General features: G+C 42.8%; 1 protein-coding gene across 10 annotated transcripts in view; it reads left to right on the forward strand.

Annotated features, from left to right (window-relative positions):
- RBMS1 (RNA binding motif single stranded interacting protein 1) overlaps positions 1–21,921 on the forward strand; it is a 490,465-nt gene that overhangs the window by 381,690 nt on the left and 86,854 nt on the right. For all 10 annotated transcript variants that reach the window (XM_077447594.1, XM_077447596.1, XM_077447593.1 and 7 more), the window contains exon 3: positions 15,069–15,127. In XM_077447594.1, the coding sequence (XP_077303720.1) occupies positions 15,069–15,127 (59 nt within the window). The remainder of the gene's footprint in view (positions 1–15,068; positions 15,128–21,921) is intronic.

The raw sequence follows: 21,921 nt of genomic DNA on the forward strand, positions 1-21,921 counted from the left end.
GCTAGCTCTTGTACGAGAGACCATAATATTGATCTGGCATAAGTGACCTGCACATCCCGGCATAGCATGATGCCGAGAATGTGTGATGCAATATGTATGTAGTAATGACCGGGGGGGGGGGGGGGGGGGGTCGTCTGAGCTCAGACTACAGCAGAAGAGATCGCTGCACCTAGGTTGTAGTTTGTAATAATTCGTGTGGATGTGGAGACCCCCCCCCCCCCCCCCTTTTTTTTTTTTTTTTTTTTTTTTTTTTTTTGTGATCATATTCCCTCTGTCCTCCGCTGCATAATAGCTAAAGGGAGGGGGAAGCAACAGCGCACTTATCTTCCAAGTGAATGGTGCAGGGGATATATGCTAGGGCAAGTCTGATCACTGGAGGAGAGCAGACGGAGTTAACTAGGGAACTGACCATGGTGAGCTCTCCTGCTTAGTGTCAGTTTTTAATAGGAAAGCAGAGGGACTGACAGGAACGCCAGGGATTTCGCACAAATAAAGCAATAGAATGAGAACAGGATACTTTCTTATACAAGTGTGGGTACAGCATTTACATACCCCAACATTTCATTTTTTTTTATAACAAACGCTTTAACTCCTTTGCCTGTGTGCTGGAATTGTCATCCTAGCCTGCCCAGTCAAGATGGCCGAAGATCCTGAAACCTGAGGGGGAAAAGAAATCTGCAAAGATATTGACTCTGGTGAGGTTGCATCCCTGCAGCGGAGCAAAGTAATAGTTCTGCTTTATCAACGAGGCACAGAATCTCTTCTGGATGAAAAAGGAAAGAACAGACTTTGAGTTGTCTGTCTGGGCAGGTTTTACCTTGAGGAGTTGTAAAGGCAGAAGTTTTTTTTTTTTTATCTTGATTTAAAAAAAAACAAAAAAAAAACCCATGTGTCGCAGCACCCCCTGGGGCCTCGTGTACACTGCTGCTGGTAAACTGACGTTTAGGAGCAGTTGGGCGTTTTTTTTTCCAGCTGCTCCTGAACTCTCCTTATCTTATCAGGGCGGTTTACAGTCATTTCTAGGCAGCTAAGTTTAGAGGTTTTTTTTTTTTAAATGCAAAAAAATGGGTTTAGAGGCATTTCAAGCTCTAAACACAGTAATTTGCATTTAGCCGCATTTCCAAAGTGTTTTTTTTTTCGATTTTTTTTTTTTTTTTTTTTTTTTTTTTTATTCTAAAACTCAAAACGGACGTTTTTAAACATGGGTTACTATCTGTCAAGTTAAATCGTTCAGGAGAGGTTGTGAAAACGTCCCGTGTACATGAAGCCTAATACTTACCTGAGCCCCATCTCTCTCTCCAGCGATGTCCAGGACACTCCTCAATCAGGGGAGAGGGGGCGGGGCCGGGTTGGGGCTCCGCATCTGACTACACAGAGCTCTGGGCTTGGGTGCCCCCTGTAGCAAGCTGCTGGCTAAGGGACACTCAAAGGAGGGAGGGCTAGGAGCAGCAAAGAGGGACCAAAAGAGGAGGCTTCAGGATGCTCTGTACAAAACCAACTACACAGAGGAGAGAAGCATAACATGTGTGTTTTTTTTTATTTTTATTTTTGTTTTTAAACAAGCCGTTACAATCACTTTAAGGCTCGGTTCACACAGTACGCGGCACGACTTGCAGCGCCGCGACCTCAGCGGCGACTTGCAAAAAGACTTCTGTATAGAAGTCGATGCAAGTAGCCCGAAGTCGCCGCAAAAGTAGTACAGGAACCTTTTTTCTAAGTCGGAGCGACTCGAGACGCTCCTATTAGAACGGTTCCGTAGTACAGAACGGGGCGCTACTTGTCAGGCAGTGAAGTCGCCTGGACAAGTCGCCCCTGTGTGAACCGAGCCTAAAGGTTTAAAATGAGTACATCCTAAATAGTGCAGAAATAGTAATTTCCTATTGCTATTGTGTTCATACAGCCAGTGCCTCTGGCTGTCAAAATACCAGAACGGTATCTGCATCTGATTGGATACAGTTGCTGTTTGCCCAACATTTTTCTATCGGCTTCCTTTTTTTCTTCTTCCTTCTGTGGTTTTTATTTTATAAATTTTTTCCCCATAAAGTGCTTCTAAACTCAACTGCCTAGGAAAGACTAAATGACCCTGTGTACATGTACTGATAAGATAATCTAGAGGAGAATTCAGGGGCAGCTGAAGAAAAATGCCCAACTGCTCCTAAACGTCTGTTCACCAGCAGCAGTGTACATGATGCCCTGAGATGTTGGGTGGGAGGGTGCTAGGGTGACCACATTTCCAAACTGCCATTTAGGGACACTGCCCCCCCCCCCCCAGCGCACACGCCCTCGCGAGGGTGCTGACAGGGTCACCCACTAGACTTATTTTAGTCACTTCATCAAGAACCATTTTAAGTTTGCTCCATGTATGACCAGCTTAATGGCAATATGCCAGAATGTCACATTTTAAGAAGTTCACCAAAGTACTCGTGCAAATAGTTTTTTGAAAGTCAATACTTGCTTAGGCCTAGATTTCTAAGTGTGCTCCGATGGGAATGTGGAGGGCAGACGAATACTGTATGAAAGGAGGCAGCACTTGGCTGCTCACTCACTGCAGTCGTGTCTTCTAGTCTATACGACTGCTCTGCAGGTTTACTTTTAGCAGAACTGAACATGTAGACGCTCATTTGCAGGTTTTATCAAAATGTTTTGATTTGCGTTGACTGTCAGAAGTACCGAGTCATCCTTCTGGCTTCTCATTTCCATCTTCTGCTTCTCATTTATTTTACTCTCCGTGTCTCTCCCCCACCCATCCAGGCGAGAGCGGGACTCGCATTCATCTGATTACATTACTCATCCCACTTACGACTGCAAAGGCCTCAGCCGGTTTCCTGTTCTGGGAAAAACTAGAGTGAAAACATTCTCTTGCGGTGATCAGGACAAATTTGGAATCATGGCTGTATTTTTCCATGACTTGGTTTTTTTATATTTCTTTTAAAACCTGCGTTCAGTTTTCAAACGTCTTTCCGGTAACATATTTGCTACATTTATCACTTTCTCCATTGTGTTTGGTGTCTTTATTTCTTTATTTTTTTCGGTTCTTTACTTTGCCATCTGTGGCCCCACCAACTTTTTTTCAAATTCTCTTGCCGTGAGTGATCAAAAATGATCTTTTGTATGAATGGAATAAAATGGCACTCCCCACCCCTTCACCAGCCCTGTGTTTGTTTGTTTTATTAACTTTTTAAAGCTGAAGGTTATGGTTTTAATAATAAAAAAAATAAAAAACACACTTGGCAAATCCAGAGTTGGTCTGTTGTGACCTACTGCTTTGTGCTGCACTCCAGATCCCACACCGCCAGCTTAATTTCTGATGTCATCAGAAACCAGTGGTCTCTTCCTGGTTAAAGGATAACCCTAGTTTTTGTTGCAAAAAAAAAGCTTATGCATTTTCCACCAAAGCCATTTAGTAATTTAAAGCGGGGTTCCACCCTAAAGTGGAACTTCCGCTGATCGGAACCCTCCCCCCCTCCGGTGTCACATTTGGCACCTTACAGGGGGGAGGGGAGTGGAGATACCTGTCAGAAAGGTATTTACACCCACTTCCGGGCATAGACTCCCATGGCAGTCTGTCATTTCCTGTCCTGCCGCGCTGTCTGCTGGGACACACACGGGTCCCAGTGACAGCGCGGACAATTCCTATTGCGCTACGCAACTCGCGCATGCGCAGTAGGGAACCGGGAAGTGAAGCCGATTCGCTTTACTTCCTGATTCCCTCACCTAGAATGGTGACGGCGGCAGCCGAGCGATCGATCGGCATCACTGGAACCCGGGACAGGTGAGTGTCCATTTATAAAGTCAGCAGCTGTAGTATTTATAGCTGCTGGCTTTTAATATTTTTTTTTTTTAGGTGGAATCCCTCTTTAATGTTAACCATGACCTTTCCAATCTGTAGCCGTTGTAGCTTTCTCTAAAGCTTAGTGCAATATGGAAATCTGAAGGTATTCTCTAAATTGTACAGAATGGCCCCAGAAATATCTCCTGCTTTATTTGCCTCACTGATTTTTCTCAGAAGTCTGTACAAAGATGCAAGTCAAATTTGGGTACCCCCGTAGTAGGAATTTCAGTTTTGGTGAGATGCTCCCCAAGGATTCAATACTTCGAAACATGTATACAGGTACATAGAAGGTAGGTATCTGCCTTTCAATGCCTTGTACATTGATCACTCAGGGGGATTTGTTTGTTTTTTTAAATTTTAAAGCGTGGCATGTTGGGCATCAATTTACTCGGCGTAAGATCTTTCACATTCTACAAAAAAAACGGGCTAACTTTCGTTTTTTTTGCATGGGACATAAAAAGTTGCAATGACCACTATTTTATTTAATAGGGTGTCTGCTAAAATTTGTGTGTGTGTGTTGGGGTTCTGAGTAATTTTCGAGCAAAAAATTATTCTTTACATGTAGAAGTGTCAGAATTGGCCTGGGTGGCAAGGGGTTAATTACCGGAAGTAATATACAATTTTTATATATGGTCTTTTTAAGGTAATTTACTATATTTTCAGAAACTGTACTCAAGCAGATGACTTGACAAATTACTGAAGTAGTGTTGGTTTATTTTTTTGTTTTGTTTTGTGGCAGTGTGTCACTGTAAAGCTGCCAATAGATGGGGATCGGCTATCCTCCTGATCTAGTGGTCTTATACTAAAGATTGTTCTACAAAAATATAAAAATTAAACACAAATGTTTTAATTGGGAAAATGTGAATGTTTATCTGTAAAGGGGAGGGGGAGCACTTTTCAAACATCTCCTGGCACTGGTCTCTCCCAGGAGAAAACAATAGGGATCGGCTGGGAAAATCCAGCCTGGCTGATTTGACTTGCCTCCCAAGGAGGCTCAGCCAGGGGATATCTTTCAGGGGAGGGGGCATAATGGCCTCATTTGGTTAAATTCTCTTGTAGCCACCTCCAAAATGAAGCTGTGCTTTGCTCTTGCAAACGTAGCAGGTCCATTTAATTCTAGCCCCTATGGCTGCCCATGCTTATGCTCCACCGCCACATTGCGATGGCAGCAGAGAAGAGAAGCACCTCTGTACCTCCTGGGTATAGGGAAACGTGTGACTCTGTCCTGCCATGTAGCGGCACTGGTGCTTGGCTGCTCTGGTTTAGTTAGGAAGGGGATAGAGTCTGCAATCCCGTGTAAGCTCTGACTAGGCTTAACCTGGAGCTTATACAGTCCTTGTAGGGTAATGGTCGTGTCAAAGAAAAGGTTCAAATGGAGCAGCACAGTGACTTGGGCTCTGTGGCCTGCAGCCCTAGGGTCCTTGGTTAGGAACACATGTTCTCCTATTGCTTGCATGGGTTTGCTCTGGGTACTTCGATTTTCTTCTACAAAGGTGTGAGATCTAGAGATCTAGAGATCTAGAGATCTGAAACAATTGATTACGATTTTCATAATCGATTAATCGTGTTAAACTAAAATGAGCCCTTTATAGTACAAAAATATAATCGCTACTGTAAATATTACTTTCACTGTTCTACATTAAATAATCCCTTCCAGTAGTGATTTGCTTTTTTGTACTATAAAGGGCTAATTTTAGTCTTTTTAACCCCATTATGTTACTACATGTCTGTCTGTAGTTCACATTTATGTGTGTGTTGGTGCTTTTTTCAGAAACGCACTACAGTTCATTTACGTGGTTTTCTATCGGACGCGTTCATATCTGCTTTTTTCAGCTGCTGCATATTTGGAAAGGGTTAGGGACTTTAACGCAAAGCAGTGCTTTTTTGGTTCAATATACTTCAATGGAGAATGCGTTTTTGCAGCAATTAGTGTTTCTTTAATCTGCCCAAAAAAAAATGCAAAGAACGCGAATTGCAGTAAAATCACATGCGCAAAAATCAAAACGCGCGGCAGAAACGGATCAAAAGCAAAAACTGCATAGGTGTGTACCGAGCCTTATGCTGGTCTCACGGACCAATTTTTTCAGGTGAGAATATTCAGATGAAAAATCTTTGTATATTCGCTGAAGGAAAGAATTTTGTTTGAAATTTTCACTTCATTTCTGAGCAAAAAACAGATACTGTCTGAAAATTCCTTTGACCAAGAAGTTTTCCATTTCCAAATTTTCCCATCACTGTGGTTGAAAATGAACGTTGATTTTCACCCACTTTTTTTATTTATTTTTTTAAGTTATTAACCGATTTAATCTGCAAAATAATCGTTAGTTGCAGCCCTAATATATATCTATATAGATATCTATAGCTATAGATATATATCCCTAAATAAATGTTTCCACAGGAGCTGACATTACATTGAAACTGCATTTTCATTAAGTGACCCCAATCTTCAAAGCCTAACTCATGAGCACGAATATATAAATGTTCAAGTTTACCAGCAAATGGTTGACCTTTTATATTTTAATGTTCTGAATGCAAAGTATGAGCCCATGATAGGAGGCATGTTTTTCTGAGCTACGATTAGTTTCGCTTTAATACTAGATGGTGTGTTTTTTTTATTTTTATGTTTTTTTATTAGCACTGCTTAATTATGAAGCATCCTCCCTAACCCAAGTCGGCATTTACGAGGATGAGGTGTGATAAGTTGTAGGAGGTCCATTGGGTGGGCCCCACTAGCATGACAGCAGAATAAAGATTGTTTAATTAGATGTTGCCAAACATCATTGCCCTTAGGGTAGTCATAAGGGTGTTTACTTTATAGTTTTGTGTTTTGAGTGTGGCGTAAGTTGCATGAATGAACTTTTATTCAGTTGGAGGTGGATTGTTTTTTTTCAAAAGGGGTATAAAAGAGCACTTTGTTATGCAACCGTTCACTGATTAAAATAACCAGTTAATGGATAAGTGTTATGGGGACTTTAAACCATATATTGCACATGTATAAACCGACAAGACCGGCAGCAAAGATGTCTGTTTAGAACGGTCAGGCCTACTGCATCCAAGGCAGACAAGGGATGATGGCTCAAACTGTGGGCCTTCTGTAAGATTTGTAATATTATGTCCTATTTTTACATACTTTCCCGAATGTATAGTCTTTAGAAGTACAGTCAGATGGCACTTGTCATTATTTGCACATGTGTGGTTTGTAAACACATGCATTACCAATTTTGCCTAAAGGGAAATCGCAAATTACTTTACTTTCAGTCTGTTTGCCATAGGCAGATACTCTGCTGGCTCAGGGCAACCATATTCTAAAGGAGATTGAGAAAATATGTGGGGCCTTGATATTCACAAACCAGCCTAGTCCTTTTTTGTTTTTATTAACCACTTAAGGACCAGCCTCGTTTTGAGATTTTGGCGTTTACATGTTTAAAACGGGCTGTGTGTGTTTTTTTTTTTTTATAGAAAATTACCCCCAAACATATAGTTCTTCTTCTTTTTTTTTTTTTTTTTTTTTTTCTAACACCCTAGAGAACAAAATGGCGGTCATTGCAATACTTTTTTTTTTCACACCGTATTTGAGCAGGGGTCTTGCAAGCACACTTTTTTTTTTTTTTTCTCATTTTTTTGAATAACAAAATAAGACAAGACAACAGTAAAATTAGCCCAATTTTTTTTTATATATATTATGAAAGATAATGTTATACTGAGTAAATTGATACCCAACATGTCAGGCTTCAAAATTGCTCCCGCTCGTGGAATGGCGACAAACTTTTAGCCTTAAAAATCTCCATAGGCGACGTTTAAAAAAAATTCTACACGTTGCATGTTTTAAGTTACAGAGGAGGTCTAGAGCTAGAATTATTGCTCTCGCTCTACCGATCGCTGTGATACCTCACGTGTGGTTTGAACACCATTTTCATATGCGGGCGCTACTCGTGTTCTAATCTATACCTTTTTTAACCTAACGGTCTTGCCTGTTCTCAAGGTCGTCCCATAGTACTCTAGAGAATTGCATTACCATTATGGCATCAGCATTGCTCTCTGCAGTTCAACTCTAGCCCCGGCCATAGCATGTCAATGACTGCCTGGACTCTCGGGAAGAGTAGCATCAAGTGAACGAGTGGCCCTTTTGCGGGGGGACAGTCAGATAGTGAGCATTGCAGAAAGTTGCATTTTTATTTTAATGGGCACTCTTTTCACTTGACCCATGTAGGGCAAACTGATAGGTTCTCTTTAGAAAGAACAACTTCCATCTACATCACTCTCCTGCCAACAGAGCTTGCATAGGGTTTAATGAGTTCCTATCTCTCACATTATTGTTTTGGTCTAGTGCTGGGCTCTCAAAACCACGGTCCCTCCAGCTTTTGAGAAACTAAGTCCAGTGAATCATTTAAAGACTGACGGCCACAGGGATGACTAGTAGAGGCATGAAGGGACTTGTAGTTCAAGAGCTGGATGGTCATAGTTTTGGAGACCCGGTCTAGCAGTTGGCCTCTAGGCACTGCATCCAGGATGGAAGGCGATCACTGATGGAGTCCTGAATGGCAAAGCACGGTACCAGATTTTGCAAATAGGCAGAGCAGGTACCGGCCTATGGGCCCCACTCTGTTTAATATTTGATCTTGAAAGAAAATTTTACAATGAAGCTTTCTTGAAGTAGAACTTTATTCAGAAAATGAAGTCCTGCTGGATCACTTCATGCAGGTCCCTGTTGCAGGTAAAGTGATGTAAAACCTATTGAAATATGAGCCTATACATTGTAACCTGTTGCTGAGCGCATGCAAATATGCAGGCTCTTGGCGGGTCTTGATGGCTGCATTTTTGCATGCAATAGAGCTGCTCCGAGAGCGCGCTCCTTGAACAGTGACTGACGATTAACAGAAAGCTCTTTCGTTAAGTTAAGTTAAGTTTTCTGATCATGTGACAACCGATTAGTGGTCACATGCATGGGCGTCCACAGAACTTTTTTCAAGGGGGGGCAAAATTTTAGGGTCACCCATGCGCCGCCCCTTTTCGACAATGTCATTATCAGATTATCATGGTCAGAGACTGCAGACTTAGTACAATCCCTAGGATAAGTAATGGATAATGGCCAACAGGCCCTCTTACCAGACCCAGGGAAACAACACCAGTGATCCCTCCGGCTGGAAGATCACTTACGCGCCACGGGGGCGACTCTCGTCAGTAGTGTAGCATGTATGTACCCTGGCAGTGACTGTCTTTCTCTCTCTGGTGGTGCTGGGCAGCATGGCTCTCTCTGGTGGTGCTGGACAGCATGGCTCTCACTGGTGGCATGGGGCAGTGTAGTTCTCTCTCTGGCGCTGGGCAGCGTGGCTCTCTCTCTCTCTGGCTTCTGCCCAGCACAATCCTTGTTCTTTTTCCTGTAGCACCCTCTCCCTCAGCTTTTTTCCCAGGCTACAGTCTCTCAATCTCTCGATCAAGCTGTATCCTCCTCCCTGTGGAAAATGGGGCCACCAATCTTTGGGACTACATGTCCTATGATTCTCTCCTCTCCTAGTCTCTTTTGATTGGCCCTCAGTTATGGCCAATAGGGAAGGAACAGAGCGGGCAGGAACAGTTATGGCCAATAGGGAAGGAACAGAGCGGGCAGGAAGCTGGGCGAGGAACCTGGTGAGAGCCGTCGTCTCTTCTCCCTGACAGGAGAAAGGAGGGGGTGACCGGGGTAAACCTGATAGCACCGCTGCCGAGTTCTCTGCTGGACTGAGCATGGAAAAGAGCCCACAGTCACGATACACTGATAGGGGGCTTGGCAGAACCTTGATGGTGTCACCCAACTGGCGGGTTGCACATGGGTGTGGGCTGCCCGCACCCCGATAGGGATGGAACTGTGTTGAATTTAAGATTTCATCCCTGATTCCAGGGGGGGGGCACTTGAAACCCCCTTGACCCCCCCTTGCCCCTACCTGCGGACGCCCATGGTCACATGTCCATAAGCCCCACTCTGCCTTGCCTCCCGGCATTCCAAACCTCCAAAGGGCCAGCGGGAGCCTGCGTATAGGGGTTAGGATCCAGTAATGCGGTCTCTCCCTGCATTGCATTTGCTCAGCTTCACTCTTTTTTCCACACGGTGTCAAATGTAGAGGCTGATCTACTGACAGAGGTTTCAACTGCCTAGGGGACTTCAGAGTTTAATCTGGCACTGGCAAAGCATCAGTCTAGTTCAGGCAACAAGTGAAACCATTTTGCCAGCTACCCATACTACTAAACAAACATGCAATAGTGTGATCCTATGCAACAAAATATCCCCATATGCTAAAAATGTGCAAAACTGATTATATTTTCACATTCTATTTGTATTGGACGAAAGTATACCTTTTACTAACACAAAAAGATGCCTTTAGGAAGCTTGAGGTATGTAGAGGTGTTTTTAGAAATCAGTGATATTCCACGTTTACTTTTTGTGTAAATTAGGGTTAAGAATTAATAAGGACTCTCCCATTTTTGATATTGAATGTCCTCTTTCCTTCTTGATGAGGGAGACTATATTAAATTTCATTATTTTTATTATTTTTTTTTTTTTCATCTCTGGCTCCTGGTTCCAAGCTCCTGTCAGTCCCATGACAGTCATGTTGTTCCTGAAGGAAGGAAAAGGTGGTTGTTTCCTGAGACCTTTGCCATCAATCCTTGTGTTCCGGAAACAGAAGGCAGGTGTGCCTGGCATTCCAGAAACCCAGCTGCACTGCCTGGCAAGCAATGACATAGGGCAGGGAGATATGCAATCAATAATGTTTTTTTTTAGCATTTTTTTTTTCTGATTGGAGTGCTATTCATTTTAGCTCTTATAGACAACTGGCAGTTTTTCTTGATCGTGTTAAGCAAAGTGCTAGTACGAATTACTACTTTTTCTTATTTAATTGTATCATAGAACACAACCCTTTTACTTTTCTTACAGTACTAAATCACGGCAACTTTTATTTTCTTATTTGTAAGTCACTTGGTTTCAAAAAAGCGTCAGTTATTTGGTAGGACAATTTCAAAGTCAAATAATGGTGTCCCACTCCTCCCAGTAATCTCTAGAATGTAGAGCAGTGGTCTCAGACTGCGGCCCAGGAGCCAGATTTGGTCCTTTGCTAGCTTTTATCCAGCCCTTGGGGCACTATTTCATCCACTGATACCAACAATATGGCATAATGTCTCTTCTCCCCCCATTGACCCCAGTGAAGGGGCACAATTCCTCCAAAGGACACCAATAAAAGATCGGGCATTTTTTTTTTTTCCCTACTGATACCGTGACCTTTTCTATTCCCAATTGCCATAGTCCAGCCCCCAAACTTTAAAGGACAGTAAACTAGCCCTTTGCTTAGAAAGTTTGAGACCCCTGATGTAGAGTAAACTGACAATTGGAGAGGAACACCTTCATTATGACCTTGTAGGAGAGTCAGAAATATATATTATTGGAGGGTAAGAAGAAATGTCAGTTGTGAATGGTAACCTTTAAAAACGATAAGATAGTCTCTAGCATTCCCTCTTCTTCAGCAGCTGCCACTTTGACTGATTATCCTGACTAAGGTAGTCTGTGTGACTCAAGTAGACTAACAAAGTGCAGTTCTTAGTATCACTGCCGATGCCAAATCAAAGAAAGCGGTTATCGGCCTCTGTGCAATTCTTCTTTGGAGTAAACTTATTGTTTTGTCCCCGGAATGAGAAAAGCACAAAGTGTGCTTTTAATCCTCTCACCAGCAGCATATTAACTTTCATAAGCTAAAGGAAAGCCATGGGTCAGCTACACATACTGAAGTCCTAGCTTACATAGGAATGTAGACTCCTCAGGTGACAACACTGGTTCAGTGCTGTCGTATGCGCCTTCATACTCAAAGTACCGGTTGTTTTCTTCAGCTGGTGGAGTGCAGGAAAGGTAAGTATATGGAGCGATTAAAGCAAATCTGTTGCTGAATGAGCAAAGCTCAGGTTTGCTTTAAAGTCACATGTATTACTTTGATTCTCTTGGTTTTAGGTCCCTTTTCAGTAGCGTGTGTGCGTGGTGTTTATTTTTTCCTAAAATTATGCTAAATGCCTTCTTTGCAGAGCCCTGTTGTGCAGACACAGGTCTTCCATCTGCTTCCCTTTCTGAGTGAGTACAGTGGGAGGGGCTCAAATTTCCCTCTGCTTGCAAACTGGCAGAGAGAGGTCACATGACTGCACAGCAGAGCTCTACAAAGAAGGTATTTAGCATTATTATTGTAGGAAAACGCACACCCTACTGATCAGGGACCTACAACAGAGATGATCAAAGTAATGCATACATGTTTCTTTACTTTACAAGCACTTGAATAGTTACAGTGAATAGAATTGCACTGACAGGAAAAGGGGCGGGGAGGAGATTTTTTTTTTCTTACACGTGCTACAGAACTGATGGGGAGGGGGGAGATTTAGAGATGCTGAGGAGATGGCTGGATGGCAGCACATAAACTGACTACATTATCAAATAAGCAGCCACGAGAAACCTGGTCCGTTTAGAGGGGAAGACTGGAACAGGCCGGATCAGTCAGGTATTGTACAACATAGAAAGGGACAATTGATGTGGCAAAAGCACTGTGCTATATGTCATGCCTTTGTAACGGGACAGTGTTATTTTTTTGGGTAACAATCACTTTAAGCCTGGGGGAGGAGGATTTATATTGGCAAAGTCTACCCCATGTCATGCTACATAAACACAACGATTTATGATTCTGTCCATTCTACTTGTTTTAAACCTATTGATGTCAAGCGACAGGTGATGGGGGGGGGGGGGGGGGGTGTAAAACGGGACAACCCTCACAAAGAGTGACATTAGGTTTGGGTAATTCCAATGAGTCTGGATAATCAGGGAACAGTCAATGTATCCTAGTTGCTGAAAGTACCTGTTTGACCCATAAAATGGACTGACTGGTCCTGAATTCTGTAGAACTGTAACCTTTACAATTATAATTATCCATGGGCTCCTTTTATTCTATTAGAGAGGCAGTATACAGTAAATGCAAGCCAATCTACAACAGCTGTTGCGTTTTAGTCTGTGGCTGTCTTCACCTTCCCTTGGGCAGTCATTGCACAGCAAAGCAAGGCCTAAAGCAAAGCTGGATTTGGAAGTGCAGAAAATTGGCACTAAACCTTATTTCTAGACGTTCTAAGAGTGGTAAAAACTTAATTGCAATGACCAAGTTGGTCAGCAATATAGATGACTTTTTATTAACTCATAGAAGATTTTGTTTAAAAAAAAAAAAAAAAAAAACCTTGGGCGAGTTGCTATGACTAAAGTAACTTTGCGGTACCACTTTTCAAGACTTTTCCGCTGAGGTTTCGCATTAGTCTATGACTGGAGTATTTATAGAAGTAGGAACAATATTCCCACATACAGATTGCAGATAAGGTAAAAATAAAGTCTTACGTTATCTACAGTCACATTGGCGTCCATCAGAAAAACATTTCTCCCTCATGACGCCTATGAATCCGAATGGAATGTTATGTGTGTCCGGTTAGCGTGGCTTGATGGAGTTTCTTTTCATTGTACAGCATTGTAAACAGTAATATTGGCTTCCCTCAGTGTTATTGTATTTAAAGCAAACATTCATCACTATTGGTTTTCTTGGGATTGTCATGAGTGTGGACAAGTACAAGGGCTGTACAAGCCATGTTCCTGTCAGTGATAGGATCCAGAGTGAGCCAGAGGACGTGGGTTGGGCGATGTGCCGTGGAATGTAGGGCAGGGCCTCCCCACACACTCATATCTCAGTAAGGAGGAGCAGCAAGAGGAAATGGAAACCAAGACTTCACTCATTTTTTAACCAGTTCATTAGCTGATAGACAGTTTTTTTTTAAGGCTTCTGCTTTGCACCCTCCTCGTTCTTGGCAGCCCAAGTTACATATTTTAAAAGCTAACAACGTGCAGATGTTGTTCTTCAGTTTTGGGTGGTTTATGAAGTTGAAACACTTCAACACAACTCTTTGTATCTGTAATGCCTACCATACATGATGCCATACCAGTAAATGATCAATTTAAAGTGATCCTAAAAAAGATTCCTCAATAATTGATTTCTATGCAGACACTACTGATTTGGTTGGGTTCAGTCTAGTCTGTTTACACTTTACTGAAGTAATTGGTGATATGTGGGATAGTGAAGGTGTTGTCAGGGAGCAGGCGATGTGTTCACAAAATTGGCACGCAAACTCCTAAAAGGGCCTGTTGACTCCTAAAGGGGTTTGATGCAATCCTGAATACTGTAGAAATGTTTCCACCACCCTACATTACATGTCACATCAATTGCATTATCAAGTCACTCAACCCACATTGATACTCGCCTTCCTCGGTGTCAACTGAAAAATCAATTGAGGTGCTATTTGCATAAACGATCAATGCCAGTGGTCAGTTTGCCGTTTAGCACAGGCGCTGCATACAAAGTCATGGATACATTTTCGGACCAGCCTATTGATGTGTCCAAGGTCAAACTGTCAATTTGACTTTGTTAGTTGGGCAGTGTGTTTTACACACTCGATTTGTATGTATGTGCTTCAGTTCAATTGGTCGCATCAAAAAAAAAAAAATCATATCAATACATGTGTGGCCACCATAAGGCAATGTGATGCCTGATCAATGTTCCTGCCTTTGCCATGCTGAGAGAGTGTATTGGCCTCTAAAAATAGGTGCAGCCAGGATCTTGGGTGTATAACTGTTATTGTTCCCCTTGCAGGAAATTGACTCACTACTTCAAGTCTCAATGTGTGTCAACGAATTCTCCTACTGAAGTCACTTGGAAGCCACTGGGTGGATGATTGGGTCAGATCTTGTTAACCAATCCTTAGAGGACCTCATTTTAAATCTAAACAAACTGTTTCTAGTGTCATTCTCTGGCCTTTGCAAGATGTTCATCCCCTTTGTATTCTGTAACTGCCGTATTTAATGGTTTTCAGACAATTTAGCAATTGGGGCTTGACATCGCCTGACCAGCGGACTAAGAAGTTTTGTCGGTTTTATTTCCACATTTGTAAAGTAAACCTCAGACTTTAAAGTTGAAGATAATTACCATCACAATTTTTTTTCAATTGTAAAACAGACAGGTTTTAGAAATGTGACTATGGATATAATTCTTGGTTGTAATCAAGCCTATTTTGGCCCATAATTTCTCTACCAATAATTATAATCTATATTATATTATTATATGTATGTTATTATTGTGTATATTATGAAAGTCAGTATGTATCTAGCAATATTAATCTCTCCTTGTTTCTCGTTTTCTTTTCTTAGATATGGCAAGATTGTTTCCACAAAAGCTATCTTGGATAAAACCACAAACAAATGTAAAGGTAAGTTTCCAGAATTGTTTTTTTTTTTCTTTAATATTCCACCCTAAATTTTAGTGTGCGCATTTTACATTGGCTACTTGCATTAAAGTATAACTCTGGGCAGCAAGGTTCTAAACATTTCGACATCACTTTGCAGGGTGTAAATTTCTCTGTGCAGGCTGAAGTAGTCTTTATAATCTGATAGATATACTGCTTTATTTTTCATTTTCCTGTGCAACCCAAGTGAACCCTCACTGTGTCTTACTGGAATGCAGTCAGGCTGCATATACAATAATACATGTGCTGGTCTTTGTCATTTTGCATAGCAAGGGACAAAGCACCTTGTGCTGGCAACACTTGGGAGAGTTGGCCCGCTGCTCCCACACATCAACCCAACTCTTCAGCAGTTTGATACTCTCTGCACATAGCTCCGATCACTCGAGCTCTTTTTTCCCCATAAAAGTGCTGTTGATTGGAGCTGTGTGGTGGGGGAAAATTTTGACCACTGTAGGCCATGGAAGCTGTTTGTGAAAGCCGCGGTCTAACTATTCATTGTATTGTAAATGCGGGGTATTTAAACCCTCACTGTACCACTTAGACTGGGTTCACCCTTTTGTGAATCGGATGCAGGTTTCTGCAATTTGCATAGCAAGAGATGTGTGAACTGGCTAGAGAGTCAGTCACAATCTCTGCAGCGGCTCCGGTGTGAATTGCACAGGAGCCCTGTGTGCATCTCTTGGTCCATTTCAGGTCTGAATTCAGTCCAAAATTCGGGTTGAAATCAGCCCTGAATGGAGAAAGCACCGGACTTGGTGTTTTAAAAAGCAAAAAGACCAGAATATTTATGATTGTGTATGTAGGCTGACTGCATTACTGCATTAAATGTTTTTTTTGACTGTAGGCAAAAAGATAAGTAATATATGTATTTTAACTGTCATTTGGCTAGACTGAGCAAGTCACAAAAATGCATGAAAAGAATTGGAAACCCTTTTGGTAGGTACAACAGATACAGCATAGCCAGGTCCCTGGCCTCAGTTTACTCCACTGCAGATAGAACAATTGTAGCTTAGCCATAGACCTGCTTCAAATTGTCATTGAATAATATGAGAACAGCAGCATACTATTGATGCCTGTGCTGTCTCTTATCAGTAAGATCTTTGCATTAGCTTACTGTATTTAACAAATACGGCCACATCCTAGCTACATGGATACACTCCTGTGCTGTCTGCATGGTTTCCTCAGGTAATGTGTTTAAAAGACGCTTGTCTCCATTGAAAACCCATGACAGGGTGACGGCTCAGGAGCACATTTGGGAGACCGGGACAGAGCGTTGTCACCTTGAAACCGGAAGGGCCCCTAAACATTTTTACTGGCCACATCGCCTGATATTGGACCAAATAATAGCTGCAGATTTTTATATTGAAAATTACTTCTGAAATTTCATTGAGATTTTAAAGTTTTATATGGGATTTTAGTGATTTGAGTCTACATATACTTAACGCTGAACTTTTAGTTCTCACTGTTTTTGTCTTTAAGGTATTTCCAAGAGAAGAGTAGAATAAAACTTTCTTGGCACCTAAAGGTTGCATTAGATGGCCCAATAATTCTAAGTGATGCTCTCGGGCTTGAAGCAATTGTTACCAGGTTTTAACCTTTTCGGAGGGTGGTGGGCACTTGGTGGCCTTACGTTATCCCCGTGAGCAGATGGGGTGGCAAAAATCAGGGCCTATTCACACACAAAATATGCTTTAGGACATTAACACACGTTATGGCATGTTAGGCTGTTGCTTTAAGGCAGCCAGTTTTCAAATGTCCATGACCCTTTTTGCAAAAGGTGTGTTTTTGTGCACTGTGCGTTGCACTCTGTTGACATGTGTTTTTAGGCGTGGTTTTTCTCAACGCTCAAGTTTAAATGGGCCCTCAAACTTCTACCCGTGCACTGCTGTCACCACCAGAGGAAGAATAGAGGCACAAAAGGAGACTGATTTTAGGATGTGTATCTATTGTCCCCCTGATGATCTCAGGGAGGTATCCGCCTGGATTGACGACTGCAAAATATTCGGTATTGCAGAAGAGAAACTAGCACAATAACAACCAAGCCAATTTTATGAAAACATAAAAGGTCTATGTAATGAAATGTGGCTGCAGGTGTTTGCTTGGAGACGGTGCCAGGTGATGTGGAAGCACAAAGCTATTTACAGAACAGATACATTTACACCTATGAAGGGCAGCCAGCCAACCCACCTGCAAAAGTTAATACTAATAAAATCTGTATGTGCAGCAAAGCTGTGAGACTGACACAAATCTGGCCCTGAATTTTGATTTTGCTTTCAAAGCCAGGTATGCATAGTTTTTGAACCCCTCCAATGGAATGATATATTGTGAATTACAGCAACAGTATTTAGTATTTATTCATAAAAACATGTATTGAAACATGGCAATCACACAGAATCCATCTTTGAAATCAAAGCACAGCAATTTTGTTCTGTGAGGACATGCTGGGTCTTGTCTTCACAGTATGGTAGATGCCAACCTGGTAGGAGGATGGGAGGGTAACACTTGGCAACACAGTTTGTAGCCAGAGCCACACCTTTGTTGCACCCCCTGGTCATACTTCTTTTATATTGGATTTGTTTGAACAGTCGATTTAAAAAAAAAAGACTGCTAGCATTTTAGTAGTGTCAATATTTCAGGACTGGGTAGAATCCATCACTTCATTAATATCACTTGTCAATATACAATATCAAAAGGCTTATGGGCCTCAACACCATGAAATACATTTTTTGAATGAACTCTTCCGCACATGCATGGAAGTTATGTTGTCCTGCGCCGGCCAAGCAAGGCTGCCAAAGTACCCACAAGAAGTCAGGAAGAAGATGTCGGCACTGGTGACAGAGCTCATGGATGTTGCGTCATTTGAGCAGAGATGAGCATTTTCAGATGTTTTGCTTTGCGTGGTATTAGTAAACTTGTTTGCCTCGAAATCCTCACATTATTCTATTCATCTGAAGCGGCTTTTCTCAACCTTTTACTCTGGACCAGCTCTTGAAATTTTTTACTGATCTCTGGGAACCCCTGCTGAAGTAGAAATCATGGCGTCCCATAACATTACTAAAAATTCTGGATGGACCCTCTACATAGTTTGCTGGGAAGGGGTGTAGCAGTGTGCAATGAAATACAGGGACATTTGGTTCACATATATTGCAATACATGTTTAAGCTGACCAACTGCATCAAGGTAAACCCTCTTCTGGCCAGTCCTACACTGTCTTGCCACTGCAAGTGGTACAGTGGACACCATGCCAACATGTGGCATAAAGACCCAAGGTGGCTGAGAGCTACTTGGTTCAGATCTGGTCATTGACCTGCGTTACAACAAAGACCTAACATAATTCTATTGGTCTGTGTAGAAGGTGCCTACTTGTGTTGGTGGTCAGTGCAAGTTAAAGGTCAATTCACCGTTGCTTACTGCTCAAGGAACCCTGGTAGGGAAAGGCTGATCTAAATCACATGACCTTTCTTGTTGATGTAGCACCCTGGAGTTTAGGCAGGGATTCTCCTCACAAATATTTGCCAGGAGTAGTCCACCTGGTTGATTGTTGGAGATCTATTGATTTCTCACCAAGTTTGGCCTTATTGCATTTTCTCTTATACGACTAGGTGGCCGGGTACTTGGGCGTACTAGATATGAGAAGGGCAACTCAAGGTCGGGTTATGGGTATGGGGTATCTCAGCCAATGGGCAGGGTTTGTCTTGAATCCCTTGGCCTGCTGGGAGAACCTATATATTTGGGTAGAGTCAGGTGATCTGTGTTCTGTGCTCTGTGCCACCTGGATGGCTGTCTGGGGGGGACATGTGTCATGTTGCCCTGGGCTGCTGAGCCTGAGACTGGGCCTATCCTGGGGGCATTTGGCTGCTAGGCTGTCTGAGGGCCTATCCAGAAGCAAGAGAGCAGCGTAGGATTGGGGTTGCAGCTTGTGGTCCAACCAGAAGTGATGGTTCTGTCGGCCGGAGAACCTGTCAGTGGTTAGAGGTAGAGGAGAAGCTGTCGCCACAAACGGACCATCTACCTTATTACCAGGAACCACAGTGAGTAACTGAAGCGAGTACCAGAGCAGTATTCTCACCGACTGGGCACGGTGGAGAATCAAGAGACTTCAGACGGTGATCAAGTTGGGGACGCAGCCTTGTGTGTCAACTCAGGGACTGAGCAGGCCAGCAGGGGTGAAGCTTGAGAAGTATCGGGAGTGCCAAGCTAAGGACCCAGCAGAGAAGTGGGGGTGACACTTGAGGAAGATACTACAGTGAAGATTGGAGGAGCACGAGGGATTCGGTGGCAGTGAATCAGTGTCTAGTCAGAGACCGGAGCTCAGTTGGCTGAAGAACTACAAGGTGAAGGAACTGTTATGTTTTGGTATTAGGAACTGTTAAATATTTCTGCCATAATGCCACGTACACACGATCGGAATTCTCGTCGGAAAAAGCTCTGATGGTTTTCCCAACGGAATTCGGCTCAAGCTGTCTTGTCTACACACGGTCCCACCAAATTCCGATAGTTTATAACGTGGTGACATACAACACGTACGACGCAACTAGAAAAAGGAAGTTCAATCGCCAATAGTTTCTGTCTCGTAGTTGAATCTGAGCATGTGTGATTTTTGGCGTGTCAGCATTACATACACACGATCGGAATTACCGATGGAAAGTTTTTCCGTCGGGAAAATTGAGAACATGCTATCCATTTTTGGCTGACGGGAATTTGGACAGCTAAATTCCGATGGAGCATACACATTGTCGCATTTTCCGATGAAAAGCTCTCGTGTCTTTTTCTGTCCAGAATTCCGATCGCGTGTACGCGGCATAAGAGACTGCATTCCTGCACGTGCAGACGTGGCTTCTTGCTGGAGGCTTTTCCCTTCACAGCTGTTCTCTTCTTGGAGTCTGCTAATTGGACTTGCAACAACTCAGGGCTGTCCTGGCCCTAACCCTCTTTCCCCCATAAAAGTTTGTAGGAGAAATAAATCTCTCTTGCATTCAAGAAGTGATTGGCACCAAATAACTTTCACCTTGCACCCACTATGCCTCCCAACCTACCACATACTGAAGGATGTCAGCTATCTCTGGCCATGGAGGTCTCATTAGACCTTGGGAGACTGGAGACCTTGCTACATTTACTTTATTTTTTTTATTACATGACCAGTACATTTCTGTCACATGCCAACTGAAATTTGAGATCAGGCTTGAAGTGAGAACTCTTTACCTTGACAGATGGAAGGGAGAAAGTGTCATTCAAGGGAAATTCGAACACTAAATTTACTCCCAACCCTATTCTAAGACCATTTAATCTACCCTGTAAAAAAAGTATACTTCTCTATTCTGAAATCGCTCCGGTTCAGTCACATGACTGAATTCTAGAGCGGTCTTTGGTTTAGAGGAGAGACGGCCGACAATGGCTGCCCCATAGGAAGTCTATGGGTGATGTCGTCAGCCGGGCTCTGCAACCAATTTCGCTGCCTCTCCTCTACACTGAAGCTGTTGCTGGGACCCAATCGTGTGACCAGAGGGACTTCAGAATCGGTAAATAAAGACCCCTTTTCTTTTACAGGTTAGATAGAATAGCCTAGCCTTAAGCTGACCATAGATGGATTGAATCTGGGCCAGTACAGCAGGGAACGGCTGAAATGTGACCCATCTTTGGGCAGGCTGGTTGTACTGAAGTCGATCCATTGATTCTCTCTCTCCCCCCCCCCCTTCACTGGTGGCTGGCTATAGCTGCTAGCCATGATCTTTGTTCTGCCAGCAGGGAAGGCTCCCCCACCCCCCAGTAAAACCGTAGAACACATTCCCCTCAACACTGACTTTGGCGATGGGGGGAAATCAAGCTATTTTTCTTTGCTTTGACCCGTGGTGGAAGGAAAGAACATTTGTAAAATCTATGGCCTGTTTTAGTTAGAATTTGACCAGAATTCCACTTTAAAGAAAATTTGTCATGAGGGAAGCCCACCATTGTCCTTATAATGCCAGCTCCCTGGCTGTCATGCAGATTTCCTTCAGTACTCTTGAGTAAGAAACCCAGAACAAGTTTGCAAATCGGAGTTCTGACTTTTCAAACTTTCCTGTTTTGCATCCATGTTCAGGGATTTATGCAGTACTGAAGCAAAAGGGAAATCAGCCTGGCAACTAGATCTTTCCAGAAAAAAAAAAAATTGGCCACCGGCAGCCAACATGGTTTTCTGGTGACTTGTTTGTTAAGCTGACCACATGCAATCAGTTTTATTTTGTCTAACAAGCGTATGGGAGGTGGGGCAGTGGCACAGGAATTGCAAGTACCATATGCTTTGCAGTCATCTAGAAAAGTTTTTTATTTGGAGTTGACATTTAATTGAGTCATGCAATACAGAAAGTAAATATGGGGGGGGGGGGGCGGCATGTTAAATGCCCCTTAAAGAATTCTCTGCCAGTTCAGACGCAGCTCTGTAGACACGCCAAACCTTTCCGGCTGGCTGCGAGGTTTCTATTAAAGGAACTGGTTTCTTGCCGTCACTGAGGCTGTTTAGCAGTATTAATAATCTGAAAGGATTAGGCGTTGTGCAAATTGGCTGTGCTAATTAGAAGGGGTCAATTTAAGCACCATTTAATTACACATAGTCTCTGGATAGTGTGCGTTCTTTATTCTGTGTAAGGCATAGTGGAGAGTTCTCTCCCTGTCCCTTTTTTTTAATTAGCAGGCAAATCATTCTTGACCCATTTTTTTTTTGGAGGAGTAGCTCATCACGTGAAAGCCACGCCATAACCTGCAACTATTATGGTGACACG

The sequence above is a fragment of the Lithobates pipiens genome, unplaced genomic scaffold, assembly GCF_037356315.1.
Source record: "Lithobates pipiens isolate NorthernLeopardFrog02 unplaced genomic scaffold, aLitPip1_a1.2 Scaffold_22, whole genome shotgun sequence".
In the NCBI taxonomy this organism is placed as follows: Eukaryota; Metazoa; Chordata; class Amphibia; order Anura; family Ranidae; genus Lithobates; species Lithobates pipiens.